The sequence below is a fragment of the Mus musculus genome, chromosome 8 (genome assembly GCF_000001635.26).
Source record: "Mus musculus strain C57BL/6J chromosome 8, GRCm38.p6 C57BL/6J".
Lineage (NCBI taxonomy): Eukaryota > Metazoa > Chordata > Mammalia > Rodentia > Muridae > Mus > Mus musculus.
This window is the reverse complement of record NC_000074.6, coordinates 123,115,621-123,137,072: the sequence shown is the minus strand read 5'-3', so window position 1 is coordinate 123,137,072 and position 21,452 is coordinate 123,115,621. Positions and strand designations below refer to the sequence as shown.

The 21,452-nt window shown below is 52.6% G+C and overlaps 1 protein-coding gene and 1 non-coding gene across 5 annotated transcripts; both read right to left on the bottom strand.

Annotated features, from left to right (window-relative positions):
• Positions 1-1,887: 1,887 nt before the first annotated feature.
• Positions 1,888-19,760, bottom strand: Cpne7 (copine VII). Of its 4 annotated transcripts, none has more exons than XR_001778387.2 (15): positions 19,409-19,760; positions 17,272-17,454; positions 12,851-12,925; positions 12,597-12,671; positions 11,428-11,511; positions 10,743-10,832; positions 10,339-10,440; positions 9,634-9,720; positions 9,281-9,332; positions 8,362-8,495; positions 7,476-7,530; positions 6,968-7,019; positions 6,767-6,900; positions 3,228-3,464; positions 1,888-2,633 (listed from the first exon to the last, which is right to left on the bottom strand). XR_001778387.2 is itself a non-coding variant. In NM_170684.2 (15 exons), exons 1-15 carry the CDS (start codon positions 19,574-19,576, stop codon positions 2,496-2,498), a joined length of 1,674 nt encoding a protein of 557 aa, NP_733785.1. In that variant the 5' UTR covers positions 19,577-19,699; the 3' UTR covers positions 1,888-2,495. The 4 variants fall into 4 exon arrangements, 2 of the variants coding, with proteins under 2 accessions (NP_733785.1, XP_006530612.1); XR_387726.3 differs by having other exon boundaries at positions 6,763-6,900; positions 9,281-9,340; positions 19,409-19,757; NM_170684.2 differs by having other exon boundaries at positions 9,281-9,340; positions 19,409-19,699.
• Mir7080 (microRNA 7080) lies at positions 6,901-6,967 on the bottom strand. The gene has a single exon (NR_106048.1). It is a non-coding gene; the product is annotated as a microRNA 7080 (primary transcript).
• Positions 19,761-21,452: the final 1,692 nt, after the last annotated feature.

Genomic DNA, 21,452 nt, shown 5'->3' with positions numbered 1-21,452 from the left:
CTCTGGAACAGGCTGGCCTTGAACACAGAGATCTGCCTGCCTCTACCTCCTGAGTACTAGGATTAATGGTGTGCACCACCACCACCCAACATTTTTTTGTTTGTTTGTTTTTGTTTTTTTAAACAGGGTCCTCTTATGTAGCCTTAGCTAGCCTAGGATTTACTATGTAGACCAGGCTGGCCTTGAACTTACAGAAATCTGATATATCCACTTTCTGAATTCTGAGATCACTTAGCATGTGGTATTTTAATGACCTAGCTGTAGAAGTGACATTGGAACCCAAGTTCAAAAAGACAGAATGTAAGCCTACCTCTCAGTGGTACACTCGTAGCCCTGTTAAGTAGCCATACTTGTCTCTGGCAGACAAGGAACAAGGATCAGACCCCCTCAGATGGAGAGGCCGCCATCTCAGGCCAAAAGCTGTTAAAGGTCCACAGCTGTTAAACGCTGGTGCTGGCTAGGCAGATCACCCAATGCCTCCAGTTCTGCAGAGCCTGTGGAGAAAGGGCCGATCCCATAGCGTGAGTCAACCTCCAGGGTCCCAGTCAGTCCCAGTGGGTGGGCTTGTGGGGCCTGTGGCCACTCTAGGACCCCTAGTTCAGCCAACTTGGAAATTCTTCACCCAAGTCATTCCCGCGCTATCTGCTCGAGAGTGAGGCTCCAGCTGAGGTTGGGAGGCTCCCCAGCATCTGGGAACGCATTCCATCTGCCTCATTGGCTTTGTCTCACACAGGCTCCCCTCGATTCCAAGATCACATAGCACACACTTTTTTTTTTTTTTAAGATTTATTTTATTAATATATGTAAGTACACTATAGCTGTCTTCAGACACTCCAGAAGAGGGAGTCAGATCTTGTTGCGGATGGTTGTGAGCCACCATGTGGTTGCTGGGATTTGAACTCTGGACCTTCGGAAGAGCAGTCGGGTGCTCTTACCCACTGAGCCATCTCACCAGCCCAGCACACACTTTAAAGTAGCAAAGGGGGTGAACACAGGAACTCGGCCAATCGAGGATGTACTGGCCCTGCCCCCACCCAGCGCCTGACCCAGGCAAGTCCCTCCACTAATCCGAGCCATGATTTCCTTGTGAGGTGAGAGTCTAGGACACACTTCTGGACCAGGTTCCTCAAGCGCTGAGAGAAACTCACCCTCTCCTTGCTTTGTGATCTCTCACCCCTCCAGGCAGCAGCTATCCCAAGCCCTCCACACTGACTCTTCTAACGTGCATAAGCCTTTCCTCCATTCTCTTTCGTCTGCTGCTGCTGCTGCTGGGATCCCAGGTGCCTTGGCTTCACCAGAGAAGAACCCAGGCAAATCTAAAAACTGTCAGGCTCTTGCACTGTGGGACTGGGTCAGACGTGGCTGACACCCTGGGCCCCCAACCTCCTACCCTGCTGGTGTCTCCTTTCCGATATATCCATGGAAGGTACATTTCTCTGGTGTCCTCTCTGTCCCCAAAGAGACCAACATCCACCGGCCCTTCCGGAATCATAGCCAGGTTACCATGGTGATGCCTATTATCCGGGCTTAACAGGAGATGAATCAGTAGCTAAAAATAGCCCCAGAGTGGATAGATAGATTGATAGGTGGGTGGGTCTGATTCGGGGTTGGGACAATTTGTTTTTCTCAGACAAGATAATTGAGAGGAAATCTCAATTAAAAACCCGCCCCCACTCAGACAGGTGGAAGCTGCCCTCAGCCGACAGCTTGTGGCACTTGGTGAGTCCTGAGCGCAAGACAAATTGGTGCTCCTTTTTTCTCCCTGACACATCAGCTGAGGGGGCCACCTAAAGCCCAGGGCCACAATCCCGACTGGCGTGGGTGACCTGGTGAGCCTGATTCTAGGGACATTCACGCCGGATCCCCTGAAGCAAGAAAGGCACAGGCTGTGAGAATGAGGGATACTTTATTACACCCTAAGCTGTCTCCCAGGCCCCGCAGGCTCCAGGTGTGGGTACAGGTTGGAGAGGCACCAGACAGGACAGAGAAACCTATGGGGACAAAGTGCCCAGATATGGGTGTCCTCAAGGCTTGGGGTACTTCCTCTCTCCACACGATCAAATGGCAAGATTGTCCAGGTCGACCACCCCTTCACCACCCTTTCCATAGCTGAGCTGCCAGGATTATAACAGGAGCGATCCCACCCATCTCTCTGGGCCAAGCTGGGCTTGAGGGCTCTTCTGAAGTGGTGCTATGATTGACAGGAGAGTGACCTCAAGCAAGAGGGGAGAGCATCTTTGCAGCCCCATTTCTTTCAGAACACCCTGCTCCTTGCCTGTTGGGTGCAGGGAGGCCCAGAGCTGGGGGAGCTGCTAATTTCTGTCAAGCCACAAGGCCTAGATCTCTTCATGTTGGGGACCAGGCCACTGACGCAGGCCAGCAGAACACAGGAGCAGGGCTGGGAGGCCTGGGCTGGGTGATCAGTTTCTGAGGATTTCTGGGGGCACGGGAGATGCCATAGATGGACGGACGTACTGCTCCCTCCCCTGACATCCTCATGGCGCTGAGCTGGCAGCAGCCTCTCCAGTCTGGGCGCCAAGGCTTCGAGGAGGCAGCTCCTTGTGGCTGTAGTATTCAACCACCTGCTTTGGCACCTCGGCCAACACACACTTGGCCAGTGCTGCGGGGGATGCCTGGGTTCAGAGAGAACATGGTTACATCTGAGGGCCTTCTATGTCCTCATCTCCCTATCTGGGTCACAGTCCCAGGACTCAAATCTACTTAAGGAACATGTGACTTGGCAGTCAGTTGAGCTACTAAGGACACAGACTGGAAATGCAACCTCCGAGCCCCTAGACTGTCCTAGTGTTAGCTGATGGAAGTGCCTACAACTGTCCCCAGTATGTCTGTGCTGGGGACATCTCTCCCAGCACAGCAAGAAGAGACAGGAGGTGAAGTGGGGCCGCCAGGCACAGGTTCACCCTCATGCTCTCTCATGAAAACCTGCAATGCGTATGTGAGAGAGTCCGGGTGATATGTTTACTATAGAGTGGGCATGGGGAACTGTGTGCCAGGTCCACAGAACCCCCACTGCCTTCTCTGTGTCATAGATTTTAGGGTCAGAAGCTCACTGCTCAGGCAGCCGTCAGGGTGGAGGCTGACTAGGAGCCATCCCCAGGGCCTGCTCTTCAGGTGAGGGATCATATCCTGAGCAAGGAAACCATGCAATGGGGACTGCCCCCAGGGCCCAACTCTCAATGCCACCCCCCTCCCTTCCAGCCACTTACGTTCTTTAGCTCACGGAAGGGCACAAACTGAACGATGTCCCGGAGTGCAGGCTCGCCCCGTGGGGAACGCAGGACTCCATCATCCCCGTCTAAGATTTGCATATCTGTGAAGTCAGCGTTGCCCACCCCAACAATGATGACAGACATGGGCAGGTGGGAGGCACGCACAATGGCCTCTCGAGTGTCCGACATATCCGTCACCACACCGTCCGTGAGGATCAGCAGTATGTAATATTGCTGGAGGCATCAGAAGGAAGTCATGAGTTCAATTCCCAGCAGCCACATGGTGGCTCACAACCATCTGTAATGAGATCTGACTCCCTCTTCTGGTGTGTCTGAAGACAGCTACAGTGTACTTACATATAATAAATAAATACATCTTAAAAAAAAATAAAAGTACAATACCCAGCCAGATGTGGTAGTACACACCTAATCCCAGCCAGATGTGGTGGTGTGCACCTAATCCCAGCCAGATGTGGTGGTGTGCACCTAATGCCAGCACTAGGGAAGCAGAGGCAAGCTGATCCCTGAGTTCTAGGCCGGGAGTACAGACAGAGACAAGAGAACCAGAGAGAGGGCGCAGTGGTTAAGAGCACTGCTTGCTCTTACAGAGAACCAGGGTTTGATTCTCAGCACCCACATGGTAGCTCCCAACCCTCTGCAGCTCCAGTTCCAGGAGACACAGCACCCTCTTCTGGCCTCTGTGGGCACTGCATGCACATGGTGCACAGCCATACATGCAGGCAAGAGACTCATACATGTGTAATAACTATTACTAAAAAAATGTTTAAAAGCTTGGACAATTGGGGTTGAAGAGACAGGCTGCTCTTCCAGAAGACCTGGGCTAATTCCCAGCACTCATATAGAAGCTCACAACCATCTACATACATACAGGCAAATCACCCATACATACAAAGTTTAAAACAAAACAACAACAACAACAAAAAAAAACCCAAAAACAGAGAATTCACTGGAAATTAGCCAGCAGTGGGGGCTCACACTTGAATTCCCAACACTCAGGAGGCAGACACAAGGTACTGCTGCAAATCTGAGGCCAGCCTAGTCTCCACAGAAAGTTTCAGGCTAGCCAGGGCTACAGATGAATAAAGAGACAAACAAAAAATAAAGCTGACTGTGATTTCAGCACCCAGGAGGCTAGGGCAGCAACACTGCAAGATTAACTCAGCCTGAGATAAAGAACAAGATTTCTCTCAAACATACACGTGTGGGCACATACATACGTGCACACAATGCATGTGTATACAGAACTGAGGTGTATAAAAGCACCATTCAGTCAAAACACATAAGCAAGCAGGTATAGAGTTTCCTTGTGAAGTAAGAAAAGAAAAGCTGAAACTCAGGGCATTTGGAAAATGCAGGAATGTGTTCAGACCTCTCATCTGGGCATTTAAAGATAGTTGTAATCATAAATTTTCATTTGTATGTGTGTGTTTTATCACAACAAAATAGTTAAATCAATTTTTTTTCAAAACATAAGCAAAATGAAGCCCAGCCCCCATGACACAAAACAGTTCTAGAAGAGAATATGACAGAGCTCTTGGCCATGTTGTTGGGACTTTCCGCTAAGTCTCAGATTAACTCAAGGTGAAAAAGTGAAAATGTTTAAATTCAGGAACAAGGGACACATGGGCATTTGTTGATCAAGAGTGTAGGGAATCAGCCTTTAATCCCAGCACTCGGGAGGCAGAGGCAGGTGGATTTCTGAGTTCGAGGCCAGCCTGGTCTACAAAGTGAGTTCCAGGACAGCCTGGGCTATACAGAGAAATCCTGTCTCAAAAAAAAAAAAAAAAGTAGGGAATCATCTTGCAATTTCTTTTTTTCTTTTCTTTTCTTTCTTTTTCTTTTTTTCTTTTCTTTTCTTTCTTTTTCTTTTTTTCTTTTCTTTTCTTTCTTTTTCTTCTTTTCTTTTCTTTCTTTTTCTTTTTTTCTTTTCCTTTCGAGACAGGGTTTCTCGAGACAGGGTTTCTCTGGGTAGCCTTGGCTGTCCTGGAACTCACTCTGTAAACTAGGCTGGTCTGGAAGTCAAGAGATCCACCTGCCTCTGCCTCCCAACCCAAGTGCTGGGATTAAAGGTGTGAGCCACCACTGCTTGGCTGCAATTTCTAATTTCTAAAGCTAAAAAAATTAAAGATTATCACTGTGTGATGCACACATGCCCACGTGGAGGTCAGGGACCAACCCTTCTGCCTCACTCCTTTCCCTGTGTGCAGATTCCGGGAACCAAGCTGAGGTCATCAGACTTGCACGGCAGGAAACTCAGCAGCCCCACTCGGCAATTTCCTGACTTTGGGAAAACATTATGAGACCTCAAGTCTTAAAAAAGTTTTTTTCCAAGAAAAACAAAGAGCACAAAAGTTATTGCGAAAAAGGAGGTACACTCATCAGAAGACAAACTGGTTCACCACATCTGTCCACTCTGGACAGCACTGCCTAGAGCCCAGGACGATATCCGATGGAGTTGCTCCTTCCGGGAGCACAGAGGAATCCTGACAGCCTGCGCTGGAGAGGGCTCCACTGCCGGTAGTGTGTAACAGTTCCTGACAGAAGACAAGGCTGCTGCTCTCTATACCCTCCTCCCCCTCAGAGTGCTGTTGGGCAGCGGGACTACCCATGGCCAGAGTCTGGGGATTCCAGTAGAGTCTGGAGGGTCACAAGAGAGTCTGTGTATGTGTGTAGGAGGGGGCGGGGACGTCAAGATGAAGGAAACAAGCAAAGTCCAAATCAGACCACACCTGGGGGGATCTGGGGACAGGTACGAATGTGGACCTGGTAGGATTAGCTAGCAGGAGGAGCTGCCTTCCATGCCCTGCCAGACATGGGATGTACACCAGGCTCACTCTGCAGACATGGGCAACGAGGAGGAAGCCATATTAAACTATAGCCTCTTAAATAGTCCAGAAGGGCACTTCATGCATACATACATGAAGGGGATGGAGGCAGGAAGGGGATGGGAAGAAGAAGAGGATAAAAGGGACCAGGGAGAGGGGAGGGAGAAGGGAAGGAAGAAAGGGGCAAACTGGTAGCCACTATGACCCAGTGGATGGCCAGAAGTCATGTGGTAGTCTGGTCACTTGTAAATACGATTTTTTTTTTTTCAAAATGAAAAATTAAGAGAAAGAAGCAGGCCAGCTGCATCTTAGCAACACGCAGAGGGCTACACAGAGCAGAAAACAACCCTGAGGAAAATGTACACACTGAGGATGCCTTAAAGAAAGCAGATACCTGCAGAGGTGCAGAGGGACAGAGGGGAAACTGAGGCACACCAGTGTCTGCCCTGGATAGCCAAGGGCTGACTTTGAAGTGATTCATTCAGTTCTTTCCCCAAACTAAAAAATCGGACTGCCTGGGACTTTGAGGGAGCCACCAGCTGGCAACCTGACCCCGTCCCTCATCCCACCCTGTATCTCCTGGGTGCCTTTGCCCTGGACTCTATCCAGCTAACTGCTTCATCACGACTACAGACACAGTTAACTGGTGCCACGGCTGGCAGCATGCAGTCCCTGTCCCCAGTCACCTACAGAAGCCTCTCCTGTGCTCTCCTCAGCCGCTGCCATGCGGGCCACCTTAGAGATGATGGGTGCCACGTTGGTGGGGCCGTAGAGCTGAACCTTCGGCAGGCAGTTCTGGTAGGCCTCCACCACGCCCTGGATTCCTGTAGGGAACGGAGGGGTGAGCCTGGCCCGATGCAGCGCTATGCCAAACCCACCTCCAGCTCCTACCTTCACACTCATCGTCCTCAGGGTTGAAATTGATGGCAAAGTCGTGGGACACCTGGTGGGGACAAGAGTCAGACAGGACTTTCCCAGGCCCAGCTTGATTCCCCCTTACTGGGAGAAGCTGGTTTGCTGCTTCTCGGGCCCGTGTGGAAAGACCTCCATGGAGAGAGGAAGCCAAGAAGGAGGCAGACAGACAGACAAACTCATGTTGGGCAATTACTTTAGTGTCTGGATGCGTAATAACTGCATCTTCTAAGGTACATTAAGCAATAAATCCCAGCAGCTATGTAAGAAGTTGAACTGTCACTTTCTGATAAGAACATGCAGCATGCCTGCAGCTCCATCCTCTGAGGGGTTGACAGTCAGTCTCTGGCCCACGGGCCAGGGTCTCCCCTCCCTCCACGCCCAAACCAAAAGGGAATGGGGCAACCTGGGTTCTTATACCCAACACACTCCTTCCTGGGGAGGTGAAGGCCTAGGCGGAAGGGGTCCCAGCCCAGGGCTCTCCTACCTCATACTTGGGAGGGATCCGGGCTCCAAATCCCAGAGCAGAAAACCGCTTGTCACTGGAAAAGAGGCAAAACTGATAGCTCCAGAAACCAGGTTCCCAGGAGAGTGAAGTGGACCCTGGAGAGAGACTAGGAGGCCTGGGCCTTGCTGGGTCAGAAGTAGGGATTTCATGCATGCTACAGCGAAGAAACTAGGGAACTGGGCTGAGACTGTCCACAGCACAGGCAGGAAACGGTAGAGTTGACACCAGAAGACTGGGAGCTACTCCCCGGTTCTTTCCTCCAGGCCTGAGGACCCTGACCTGAGGTGGTAGCTCCTGACAGACACCTACTTTACCCCCACTGTACTCTCTGTTCTCCTCCAGGGGCAGGGAGCTCAGGATGGGGAACTGGGCCGTGGTGTGGAGCTCAGAGAGATCAGACCATCTGGGTCTCCCTCAGCCTCTTCATAGCCAGTCACCCCATCCTCCATGACTGCACTTTTTTCTGCCCAATAAAATGATCTCCAGCCAATGCCCAGGTTTGTGTCACAACGAAGGGGCATGTGGCCATGTTAGAGATACAACCCCTCCCCCAGTCCATCCCCTGAAGGGTCTGTACCCAAGGTCAGTTGAGCTGCGTGTCTACTGGGTCTACTGTCATGGACAGGGTCAATGACATCCTGGGATTCCAAGGGTGACAGAGTTTTCAGGGTCTGGGGAGCCTATCTCCCAGGGTAGTTCCAGCGAGCCTATCTCCTAAGGTAGTTCCAGCGAGCCTATCTCCTAGGGTAGTTCCTCTGCTGGATCCCTCTCCTGCATACCAGGTGTCAATCATAGCACCACTTCAAAGAGCTCCCCCCGCCCCCACAAGCCCAACTTGGCCCAGAGAGATGGGTTGGGGCCACACCTGTCATAATCCTGGCAGACCTCGCCCACTGCCACCAATGCCCTCAGGTACTCGTTGGGCTGGTAAGGGTTGATGTGGTGGAGGGAGCAGCTGTTCCTCGGGTCACCGTTGGAGGCTGTGAAGTCGATGGCTACCTGCAGGGGCCAGGATGACGGATGTCACTGTGCACCTGCGCTCCCCTCCCCCTACACACACACACACACACACACTGGACAGGCACAGGATACCCAAGCCCAGCTTTAATGTCAAGAACCTGGAATCTCAGCTTCCCCAATTCTACACAAGCTTGACTGTTCGCTGGAACGGCTCCCCAGACCCTGAAAACTCAGTGTCACCCTTGGAATCCCAGGATGTCATTGACCCTGTCCTCTGGGAGAATCTTTGGGCTGAACTCCCCTCAGAGGGACAAGGCCCATGAAAACACACTCTCTCTTAACTGCATGGTCCCCTCTGTGCCTTCCACCTCATCATTTCAAAGCCACCTTGGGTAATGGCTCTCTGGTCAGCAGCCCAGCATAGCCGTGCGTTCACACAGGTATCAGAGTCTGTGATGGACTCCCCTGGACTATCTGTGGTCTGCCCGAGGCTAAGCCAGATGGACTCTACAGCCCTCATTAGCGAAGTGCCCACTCCTGTTTTCTTCTTTAATGTGTTGGTTTTTTTTTGTTCTTCCCCTGTCCCTATATGTTTGTAGAAGGTAAGCCCTGGAGGCTGCTGAGGGAGGGTGGCCCTGGGCTGTCCTGAACTCCTGTATCCTTTCCTTCATCAGCATAAAGGGGAAGAAACAGGGAAATGTAGATGAGAACAAACAGCACCTAGGAACCTGACCCTCTCTGTTCACTCCTGCCCAGTTGGCTGGGGACAACACGGGGGTGGGGGGTGGGGGTCGGGTGGAGGTAGGCAGGACCTATAGACTCACCGTACAGTGGATCTGGCAGCCACCCATGATGTAATCCAGGAAGGAGTGGACCCTGTGGAGCTTCCAGGCAATGCAGTTGGCAAAGCCACTCGTGACCCCCTCACCCCACCCCACTCCACCCATTAAGCAGATCTGTGTCAGTGGGGGATGGAGCCCACTGGGCATCTCTCCCCTAGGCACTGAAGTCTGTGGGAGTGTCTTCCCCACTCCCTCCTCCCTCACCCTTCCCAGGTATTTCACGACCCCACAGTGAGACCCACCGCACCTCAGAACTGTACCTCTGAGAATCATCTGACTACTTGGAGAAGCTAATCCCACCAACCCATCTCCCTAGGGGCAGGAGTGAGGCTCACCTTCAGGTCTGCCAGGATCACCACCCCGGAATTCTTGTAATTGCGCTTCTTCTGTTTGTACTTGGCATTCACACAGTCCCACTGGGCCTGGGACGGGGACAAGGACAGGCAGAAACCCCGCCCAGAGCAGCACCATTCAGACCCCTCCCCCACAGGGGCCAGGAGCCCCTGGATGTTCCAGTCCTGCTGGGGACCTCACACTCCACAAGACTGTCACCAACAGTGCATACAAAGCCCGTGCTGCCCTTGGGGGCTAGAAATGGCCTCTGTGGGGACATACACATTTCACAGGGGGAACGGTCAAGCACACAGTGGAACAGAGACCAACCATGTAAATGAGGATATGAGCAAGATAGGGGCCGAGGTTAGACCCTGCACACACTGCAGCTTTGGGTCAGCCATATTCTGAACCTGTAGATCTTCCTCCGGGACACCAGGGTCCAGGGCAACTCTTCCAGCACGCCCACCCAGCTACAGAAGGTTAGGCAGGTCCCAGGAAGGGCACCCCTCCCACCTTGACACACAGAAGGACATGGTTGCTCACAGGGTCACTTGCTTGCAGGCCTCTGTTCTGGCCACGTGGTAGACGTCACTGCTCTTTGTCACCTTCGTGCCTTCTCTGGGGTGGGGTAGAATGACTAGCCTCCCAGAGACCCACTAGAACAAGTCAGAACCTATGTGGCCCGAGAAGGGCCAACAACTCACCTGCTGCTCCTCCTCAAAGGCCTTCTGCATCTCTGCGAACGTGGTGGTGAAGTCGCCAATGAAGTCATGCTTTCCTCGGGAGTCATAGTCCCAGACCAGGCACTGGGGAGCCCAGGCCTCTCAGTGGAGGCGTTCCTCGGAGGACCTAAGGCCCTCCCAGCCCTGGGCAGGCTGTCCTTTATCATTCTCCTCCTTGACCTTCCCTCAGTCACAAATCCTTACTCTCCAAATATTCAGCGGGTCCGGAGGAACTGGACACCTACCTGCCCATGGGCCCTGGCCCTGCCCCATGGCCACGCCCCTATCACGCTGGCCCTGCCCCGTGGTCACGCCCCCTAACTCACTGGCCACGCCCCACGGCACGCCCCTAACTCCCTGACCGCTGCTCCATACCCAGTCCCCACCTTCAGAGGCCGTGTCTCCTCGCAGCTGCAGAGTGAATTCAGGGACACCTTGAAGGGTTCCCACACTGGGTTAAGATTGTTCTTCACTACCTGTGGACCAGAAAAGACTGACCTGGGTGGGAACCCCATGGGAGCTAGGGCCCAGGGAGCTAGGGAATCCTTAGGTCATAGGTCCCTCAGCTGGGGTACAGGACTCTCAGAGTCTCAGCTGAGACTGGGTACCAGGACACTACGCCTGATTCAGGCTGCAGACAGAACTGGTGTAGCCCAGACGCTCCCAGTCTCCACCCCCTCCACCCCTGACCCTAATAGCTTCAGCCTCATGCCAACCACCTGGGCTGTTTTCTCCTTAAATAGATTCTTTCCATTCAAATTAATTTGTCTCAAAAGGAAACTCTCTCCCCGCTGCAACTAAAATCCTGTTTCCCTGCAGGAGGAAGCAGGTATCCCTAAAAATAGGACCGGTAACAACAAAGCCGACACGCTAAATTTGGGCAGACAGAGAGCCAATCCAGCCAGCTGTTGCCTCCATCAAGAGGGCCTTGGAAGTAAAGCCCCACCCCCACCCCCCAACCACAGGGTCATGGCATCTCCCTGTCCCTCATCTGGGAGGACGCTGGGCCCATTTCTGGTCGCCTCCTTTGATTCCTGAAGCCCCTCTGTCATCAGGCGGCGCGACCCTCACCTCTGTCCTGTACACGAGCTGCTCACTCCCGTCGTCATTAACCCGATACAGCTCTAGGAAGGGGTCCGACTTGCTGAAGAGGTCCTGAGACAGCAGAGGGTGTGCCAGAGGGTTAGCTGGCTGTTGGCCCGAGGAGGGCTCCATCCCTTATGGCTGGATGCCTGCCAGCTTGCTTCATCCTTTGCAGGTTAGTAATTCACCCCCTCCCCACAGCTCCAGTTTTCCCGGGAGTAAGAGAGTTGGAAACACTCTCCAAGAGCCCATCGTGGTGAGGAGTCATGGTTTGGAGCCTTCACTGGCTTCACTCATGGGGACCCTCACTTAGCCTGTCCCCAGGTGTGCTTCCACAGACCCCCACCCTGCTAGTCCTCACCTCTGCTGCTTGGTGTCTAAACAGTTGTCCATATCCCTCTCACCCACCCTTGCTTGTCCCAGCTTAAATATCTCAAGGGAGATGAGGACCTACGCAGGGTCAGTTTCCAACCCATGAGAGTTTCCAATAATGAACCAGGCCCAGTCCCAGTTCAACGCAGTGACCTCTTTGTCTTCTCTGGGTCTCTCTCTCCATCATTAAATATGCACCCTGCTGGAGGTAGTCTGATGGTCACATGCCAAGGTGGAACAAAGCTCTCTAGAGCTTATCGCAGTGTGTGTGTGTGTGTGCATGTATGTGTGTGCATGTATGTGTGTGCATGTATGTGTGTGCATGTGTGTGTGCATGTGTGTGCATGTGTGTGAGTGTGTGTGTGTGTGTGTGTGTGTGTGTGTGTGTGTAGCTGGGAGGGTGAAGGCCATGCCTGTGATGACTGTAAAGAGTAATGGTTAACAATGAATGTAGTGACCAGGACTGTGACCACGGCGTGCCAACAGCTCTATGCACGTCTCTCACGTCTCTTGTTTTCTTTTTTTTTTTTTTTTTGTTTTTTGTTTTTAGGTTTCTCTGTGTAACCCTGGCTGTCCTGGAACTCACTCTCTAGACCAGGCTGGCCTCGAACTCAGAAATCCGCCTGCCTCTGCCTCCAGAGTGCTGGGATTAAAGGCGTGCGCCACCATGCTCGGCACGTCTCTTGTTTTCTGAAGCTTAGAAGCCAGTGCTCAGCAGGAACTAGGTTTCCACAGTGAGTGGCCTGTGGGAGGCTCAGAGCCCAGCATGCAGCTCTTGACCTCACCTTGTCATCCAGTTTCCGGGCCTGGAAGGAGAGCTCCACATAGCCGTTGTTCCCAGAGATGTCCTCTGCTATCACCTGGGTGTGGGACAGGGGACCCATGGAATGAGACGGATGTCTCACCCCTCTGCCTCCGCTGCCACTGGTCCTGAGGGGGTTCTGGTCTCTCTTAGCAGCTACACAGACAGCTACAGTCCATCTGAGACCTTCTACTCGTCCCCTCCCAAGACACCCCTGCCCGAAGCTCTGGGCCTCACCGTGATGGTGGACTTGCCAGCATTCCTGCCGAATCGCAACAGCAATGGCCGTGTCATCTTCTTCTGGGCCACAATCTGGAAAACAAGAAAGCCAGGCAGGCTTAAAAGAGGAAGAGGAGCCGGGCAGTGGTGGCGCACGCCTTTAATCCCAGCACTTGGGAGGCAGAGGCAGGTGGATTTCTGAGTTCTAGGCCAGTCTGGTCTACAGAGTTAGTTCCAGGATAGCCAGGGCTACACAGAGAAACCCTGTCTCAAAAAACAAAAAACAAAAAAAAAAAACAAAAAAAAAAACAAAAAAAAAAGAGGAAGAGGACATCACTTGGCTCCCTGGGCTTGCTCTGCTCTCATTGGCTCCTCACCTCCCCTAGCCTCTGGTGGCCCTTCCACTGGTGTTTGAATGTCTATCTCTCCTGGGCCTTCCCCTCATCTGCCTGTGGGGTACACATGTACCAAGAGGGGCACCAGATGCAGATGCATTCAGACATCAACCATCCACCCTTAGCCAGGAACTCACTGTACAGTTGGCATGATTCTATTCATCGGTCTTGGGGTGAAAAGCCTTCAGGGTGACTAGTTAAATAAATAGCTCTGAGCTCTGGGCCCCTCCTGTCCCAAATGAGTCAGAGTGGCCGTGAGATGGCACAAGACTCACGCTTGCTTTTCTGCACAGGTGCCTGCTTAGAGAGGACCTCACCTGTCCCACTGGGTACGTAGCTCACCCACAGAGCAATGCACCCCTAACCTAAGGAGGGAAATGACTTTACACAGGCTCAGGGCGCACATGGCATTTCACCTGTCCAGTAGGGAACAGAGTCTAAGGACAAGATAAGGTGAACCCTTTTGGGCAGCAAGACCTGGTCTGAACAACAGGCCTTCACATCTCCCTGAAGAAAGCTCTGTATTCAAGGGCCCAAGATGGTCTATAGGATAGCTGTCACCTTGACACCCAAGAGTGGCCTCCGGCTCACAATTGCTACTTGTTAATGTACACCAGGGGACCATGCTAAAAAGAGCTACTGACTGTGGCACCTGACCAGTCGGCCAAGTTAACTTTATTGCTGACAGTGCATGCAGATATATTCAAGTACAGAGCCTGTGTGTGGCCATACCTGTATCCATTCACATGTAGTCATGTATGTCTATGCCTATATATGTTCATGTAGCTCAGTGCTGCCCGGACTGTGGTGCATATGTGTATGCACGTGAAGGCATGTGTGACTGCAGCCTCATGATCAGTACCTGTGCCATCTTCTGTAGGAACCAGGGAGGGAGTGAGCCCCACTTCATCTCAGCCACTGTTACATAAAGTGGGAATGACAAAAAGATCTACGGAGAAGGAGCCCTGACCAGGCAGTGGTGGGGATGAGTCACACACATGATGTCGGAATGGAGAATCAGACACCCAGAACAGGCTTGTGTGAACACACAGGAAACTCAAAAACAGAAGGGACTGGCCATAAAGGGCAGCCTGCAGGGTGACAGAAATGCCCACCCAGTCGGGTGACAGCCCCATGAAACTGTTCATCTCAGTGCCTCCATGTTATCTACAAATTATCCCTTAATGTAAAGGGCATCCTGTGGTGAGGTGAGGTGAGAGGGCTGTTCTATGAGGTCCAGAGCATGAGCAGGGCAATGTGCTTGTCACAGGGGCAACAGAGGAGGAAAGGCCAAGGACGGTGGCTCCTGGCTGCTAGCGGAGTCCCCTAAGATTCCCATCCCAACTCCAGCTGCAGGGAAAGACATGGAGTCTGCCCCCTGTCACGTGTGGGACGGAACCCAGACCCTCAAACATTAGAGGCAAATAGTGCCAGGGAGCTGTGTGTGCGTCAGACTCAGGAAGGCTTGTGTGTGCTGCTGTAGAAAGACTCGTGAAGAGACAAACACAAGGAGCAGGCAGAGCAGTGTGTAGAGTATGTGGGGGCGGGAGTGGGAGACCGGGTGGGGGGAGAGAGAGAGGAAGAGATTTTAAAGACAGGATCTTACTATGCAGCCCAGGCTTCTGAGGAATGGGAGGCAGCCCTCCTCCCTCGCTCGGCCTGCCGCAGCCTGGGATCATAGGTGGGAGCTGCTACAGCTGGCTGTGGTTTTCTTTTTCTTTTTGTTTGCTTGAGTTTTTTTTTTTTTTTTTTCCTTTTTCTTTTTTTCCTTCTTGTGTCGAGTCAGGATCTCAAGTCGCTTAGACTGGTTTGAGTCTTAGATGTGACACGTGTCTGATGATGGTCTCGAACTCCTGACCCTCCTGCCTTCAACTCCCAAATATTAGAATCACAGGCATACAATGCCATGCCTGGTGTGTGGGAGGGAGTGGATGTGTGTGTGCTGTGTGTGTGTGAAGGCCACAGTAGGACATCAGGTGTCTTGTCTACCACTCTCTTCCTTACTCAGTGTCCCTTACAGAACCTGGAGCTAGATTGGTGGCCAACAAGCTCCAATACATTTCTGGTCTGTTCCCTCTCAAAGCTTGTGGGTGCTGGAGATTTGAACTCATGTCCTTGTGTTTGTGCATCAAGAGCTTTTACCCGGTGACCATTTCCCAGGTTCTTTCTCCTTTTCTTTTTTGTAAGATAGTCTCGTTAATACAGGTTGGTTCCAAACTCACCATAGAGCAGAGGATAGCCCACCCACCCCCCTTTTTTGAGACAGGGTTTCTCTGTGTAGCCCTGGCTGAGCTGTAACTCACTATGTAGACCAGGCTGGCTTTGAACTCACAGAGATCAGCCTGCCTCTGCCTCTTGAGTGCTGGAATGAAAGTGTGCACTACCACTCCAGACAACCTTGACTTACTGATCCTCCTGCCTCTACTTTTTACATGGTGTTGGGGACAGCAAACCCAGGCCCCTGTGCACAATAGGCAAGCACCCTACCAAATGAGGGACATTCCCACCTGGCTATTTTTAAAGGAAAAATTATATGTTTATTTACTCCTATGAGAACATGACTCTGAAGTGACTAGGAGATGCTGGAGGGAGACATGCTAGAATAGGTCTATAGGAACACAGGAGCATGTAACCCAGCTCAAAAATATTAAGACTAAGCCTGATGGTGGCGGTGCACCCCTGTAATCCAGCACTCAGGAGAGTGAGTTCCAGGAGAGCCAGGGCTACACAGAGAAATTCTGTCTTGAGAAACAAAATTAAAAACTGGTATGGTGTTTCATGCTTGCAATTAGAGTGATTGGAAGATGGGAGCAAGAGGATTCAAAATTCACCATCATTCTTAGCGACAAATGGAATTCAAGGGCAACCTGAGCTATATGACATCCTGTGTTTACACACAGTTAGTTAGTTAGTTAGTTAATTAGTTAGTTAGTTAGTTAGTTAGTTAGTTAGTTTTTTTGAGACAGGGAGACAGGGTTTCTCTGTATAGCCCTGGCTGTCCTGGAACTCACTCTGTAGACCAGGCTGGCCTCAAACTCGGAAATCCACCTGCCTCTGCCTCCCAAGTGCTGGGTACACACTTCTTTAAAAACAAACAAGCGGGGCTGGTGAGATGGCTCAGCGGTTAAGAGCACCAACTGCTCTTCCAAAGGCCCTGAGTTCAAATCCCAGCAACTACATGGTGGCTCACAACCACCTGTAACAAAAATCTGATGCCCTCTTCTGGAGTGTCTGAAGGCAGCTGCAGTGTACACACATATAATAAATAAATCTTAAAAAAACAAAAACAAGCGAACACTCTGAGGTCTGAAGACAGTGTTCAGCAGTTAAGAATACTTGCTGTTCTTACAAGAGGACCCAGGTTTGGCTCCCAACACCCATATAGAGGCTAATAACATCTCTGCTTCCAGAGTCACTGCTACTCTCTTCTGATCTCCAAGGACTCAGGATAAATGTGGTACCCAGCCATAGTTGCATGCAAAACACATGCACATAATAAGTAATTAAAAAAAAAACAAAACTGAGCTGGGCATGGTGGTGCACGCCTTTAATCCCAGCACTTGGGAGGCAGAGGCAGGTAGATTTCTGAGTTTGAGGCCAGCCTGCTCTACAGAGTGAGTCCCAGGACAGCCAGGGCCATACAGAGAAACCCTGTCTCAAAAAACCAAAACCAAAAAAAAAAAAAAACTGATAAGGACCCTGGTTGGCGGCACACACCTTTAATGCCAACACTTGGGAGGCAGAGGCAGATGGATCTCTGTGAGACTCAGGTCAGTCAGGGCTACACAGTGAGACTGTCTAAAATAAAGAGACAACATCACAACTAGTAAGGAAAGGTGGACATGCTGGTACACTCCTGCACCAGCAGCACTCAGGGCTGAGGCAGGAGGATCTCAACTTCAAAGACAGCCTGGGCTGTCTCAAACAAACAAAGCGGTCTGAAGGAGAAGTGGAGGTGGGCGGAGTCAGATGCAGAATCCCTGAGCTGAGGGCATCAGGGCCTTAGAAGCCACTCCTACCCTTCCAAGGCGATGGGGAACTCACTTGACCCAGGGTACACTCCATGCCCCCTAGGAAGTCATCATCCTGGCAAGTCAGCCCACTAGGCCCGTGGGTGTCATACACCTCAAACCGTAGCTTCTGCACCCCCTCGAAGTAGTAGTCGACAGTGAAGACCTTGGAGAACACAGGATGCAGGCTGCTCTTCACCACCTCTGTTCTGTCCACCTGCAACAAGCCCCGTCTTATGAGCCATCCCCACAGGTGGGACCTCCCTACAGATTTGTCTGGGTTCCTGCCATCCCCCTCCCACTCACCCGTACCATTCCAAGCCTGTTTTCCATCCATGGGACCCAGTTCCCACCTGCATACATAGGGCTGCTTGCCCAGAAGGGTCGTATTGTACACCAGCGATACTTGCATGCCTGGGATAAAAGCACACCCTTCCCCTAGCCAGCCACAGGCTGCAGATTCTCTGTATTCTCTCATCTTGTGCCCACCACCGCCTTCCTATCTCCACATTATAGATGGTAACACTGAGGCTCAGGGACCAGCAGGGTCCTGCCTAAGGACCAAGATGTCAGGAACAATATCAGATTCTAGTCCTGGGCAAGGCAAGTCTAATGTGGAGACATTTTCCCCAGCACTCAGATGAGTGGCAAAGGGATTTCCCTGCCAGAGGGTTCACCAGTCCCTCCCACCGAGTTCAGCTCCTTCCTTCAGAACATACACCACTGACAAACCTTAGCTAATAGACTACCACGTCCTCTCAGCATGGAAGCTCCTGCATGTAAGACAAGGGTCTGCCTGGGCCCTTCCCAGAAATGTATGTACCAGGCAGCAATCAAGCCAGGCAATGCTATGAGAGGACCTGGGTCACAAGATGGTCCTTAAACAGACAGCTGCAGAGCAACCCCTTAATACCTTCTAGGGGCGTGACCACCAAAATGCTTTTGGGTATGTTCTTTATCTTCTAGGGCAGCGAACCACAAGACTTCTCAGACCCAGAGCCTAAGGAGTATGCTGAGATGCAGAGTTGGTTTTATGTGGGTCCCCGGGATACATTCTCCCCTTCACTCTCTGGATCCCCTGCACATTCACGGTGCCCTGGCTACCCTACGATAGTCACATAGTCTATCTGATACCTCTTTCCTGGCTCTCCTCCCATGTTTCCTGCATATGACTGCCACAGCCAAGTGGTGGCTCAGAGCTGCTGTTGGGGGAAGGGGGGACACTCCTGCTTGAGTAGAGACTCAGGTTCAAGTCTTTTATGCCTGTCAGGCCTTCCAACTAAGGTGTGCCCCTGTTTCCCACTCTTGAGACAAAGCCAGTCCCATGGGAGTTGGCAACTGAGAAAGTGGTTTATACACACTACAACACGGGCTATATAAAACAGCAGCCCAGAACATGGGCAGAACCCTGACACTACCCCAGAACAGGGGCAGTACCCTTCTGGGGGCTAATGGGAGCTGGTGACTACGGGGAAGCCCACTTTCTGAAGACCCTGGCTACCCCGGGTTTATGGGTGGCCAGTGGAAAAACCCCATGCTGGAAACAGGTACTCAGATCTGGGTCGGCAGGGGGCATTAAGGAGCGGGGAGGGGCTTTCAGTCCTCAACCGTAGCCACACGCACGCACGCAATTTGTGATTTCTCCTAAATCGCAGTGAGGAGACAGGTTGTAGGGTGGAGAGTCCTCTAACCAGGGCGTCTTAAATCTGAGCGATGGAGTCCCTGTGCCGCCCGGGGCCAGCTCCATTCTACCCAACCAGCATGTCTAGCTCGCAGCCCTAACATCACTGACGCTGCTTTCACTGGCGAGAAGCTCATGGCTGCTGCAGCCAATAAAGGTGGGACCCTGTGACCTTAGACAGTCCCTATACCTGCCTCAGGCAGCGTCCCCACTCCTGAGCTGCACTCCCTCCTGCGCTCCTTAGTCTAGCCTGGGCGCTTCACTCTTGCTCGACAATCCCAGGCTGAGACCCTCGGCTGTACTTCTAAGCACTTTTCCACCGAGGTTCCTTTCTGCCGCTGCTCCCGTTGCTATGCCCTTCCTCGCAGCAGGTGGACACCTCCTCTTTTGCCCCGGCAGCCCCAGTTTCAGAACACCCTTGCCAGCACCCCAAATCTCAACTCACACTTAGGTCTTCAGGTACCCAGCTCCCGGTCATTGGCCGCCCTACCTGTAGCCACTGGCCCTGTGCCTGCTGCAGCAGCACCACGCTGGGGTCGGACTTGGTCAATGGGTCCCGGTCCAGCAGGTGCCGGCAGCTCAGCCGCAGCTCCACCTTCGAGGCGCAGGGTGCAGGCACCACCCCCGGGGCCACCGCGCGCTCCGAGTCGCCGCTCATGCTTCAGGCTCCGCACTCGAACCGGTGGGCGCCGGAGAAATGGTGGCCGGACCAGGCGTGGCCGCGCTTCCCCGCACGCCCGCCGGGCGCGGGCACACGTGTCTCGGGCGGCCGCCACAGAGCGGGGGCTGTAGGGCGGCGATGCAGCGGGGAAGGGATGGAGGGGACCGCGAAGGGGCGGGGCCTGGGTGGGGCCACCGGAGAAAACCACAGGGACCTGGAAGGGAGCAGATAGCCCGGAGAGCCGCCCCTTGAAGAGGGGTTTCGATCCCCTCACTGGAGCGGAGAGATAGGGTCTGGGTTGCACGCAGGCTATGGGATTGTGGTCTCTTTATAGAGTCCATCGGTTCTGGAGGCTCCGCACTGATCGAACCTAGGCATCGGGTTTGCTTCGTCCAGACAGCCTCCGAGAGAGGCACTAGCCACCCCAGAGTCACACCAAAGCCCATGTCCCTTTTGGGATTGTCACCTAAACCAATGATCAAGTTAATGGGCTCTCACTGTTCGACCGGCGCTCACTGGCTGCAGGAAGGGTGTCCCTGTTTCTCAGAATTTGTAGGCCAGGGGCAGGCAAGAAGAGTTTCGTCATCGATCTCTGGTCTATGGCTGAGGGTCAGAGAGGGACTAGGAGCGTTCTCTCCCGGCCACTCTTACCGGGCTTGTCCACAACCATTCCCCCAGGTGGAAGCGAGGCTTCGTTACCCCCTCCCTCTTGTACCATCCCTCTCCTTCCCAGAGAAAGGCACTCGGAAGAGGAGGTGTTGGCTCCGACAGCAATCACCCTCAGCCCATTCTCTTTGCCAATTTCTGCCTAAATATAGGGCAGAAACCGGACCCAAAGCCACGGCTGGGGCGGGGATTGAGGTGAAGGGGGCGAGAGATCCGGAGTATAGAGCGGGATGTATATGCCTGTGGGGGCGTTGCGAGATGTGGTGTGTTCAGCATCAACAAACAAGACTCCTGAAGAGTCTGGGGTCAAAATGGTGTTAACACCAAGACAGGGATATACAAGACGGTGGGAGGAGAGTGTGGGAGGTAGCGTAGCTTTCGATGAAGTGGTAAACTCAAAGGGTATTGTGGGGACAACACCTCCTCCGCCAGCTTGGACCAGGGACATATCCCTCCCATTAGCCACGCTTCTGCTTATGGGCTGCAGCATCTAATCTCCATTTCCTGAGGCTCACCTATCACCATCCTGCTTCCCCAGCTGTTCTGAACCATCCTCCTCCAAAGCTGGCCCCAGTCAGGGCCCTTCCCTCTGCTAAGTCCAGCCTGGGTAGCTCTGGGTCTCTCAGTCCTGTAGGGTTGGGAGAACCCATCTGTAGCTCACTGTTGCTTGTGGGGTTGTAGTTGTGGCTTTCTGTTCACAAGGACTCATGGTTGTCCCAGAGCCTAGGATTCCCTGGGATTCTTCCATTCTGGGTCAGACCCTGGACCTCTTGGCCACTCAGCACTTACCATGAGCAAAGAGAATGCGAAATCCAAACAAAGAGCGAGGCTCAAAGCAGATCCCCAGCCCCACAAAGGACCAGCAGTGCCCACAGGGCCCCTGGACTCCCCAACAGGACTTCCAGGTCACTGCCCTCTGGGCTGTTCCCAGATCCCCAGGCAGACTTGCTGCCTTGATGTCACGGAATGTCCACTCACTTATTCCTCCAACACTGAGCGCTAGGCAGATGCTGGACAGCGTTACCTGTGGCCCTGTTCAACAGCTGCATCCCAAAGAAAGAGCCACCAAAGGATTTAGCATGGGCTGACAAGATGGCTCAGTGTACAAGGGGCTTGCTGCCAAGACTCACAACCTTCTGGAACCCACTTGGTAGAAGGAGAGAACTGATTTCCGTACAAGTACACACAGAAAGAAAGAAAGAAAGAA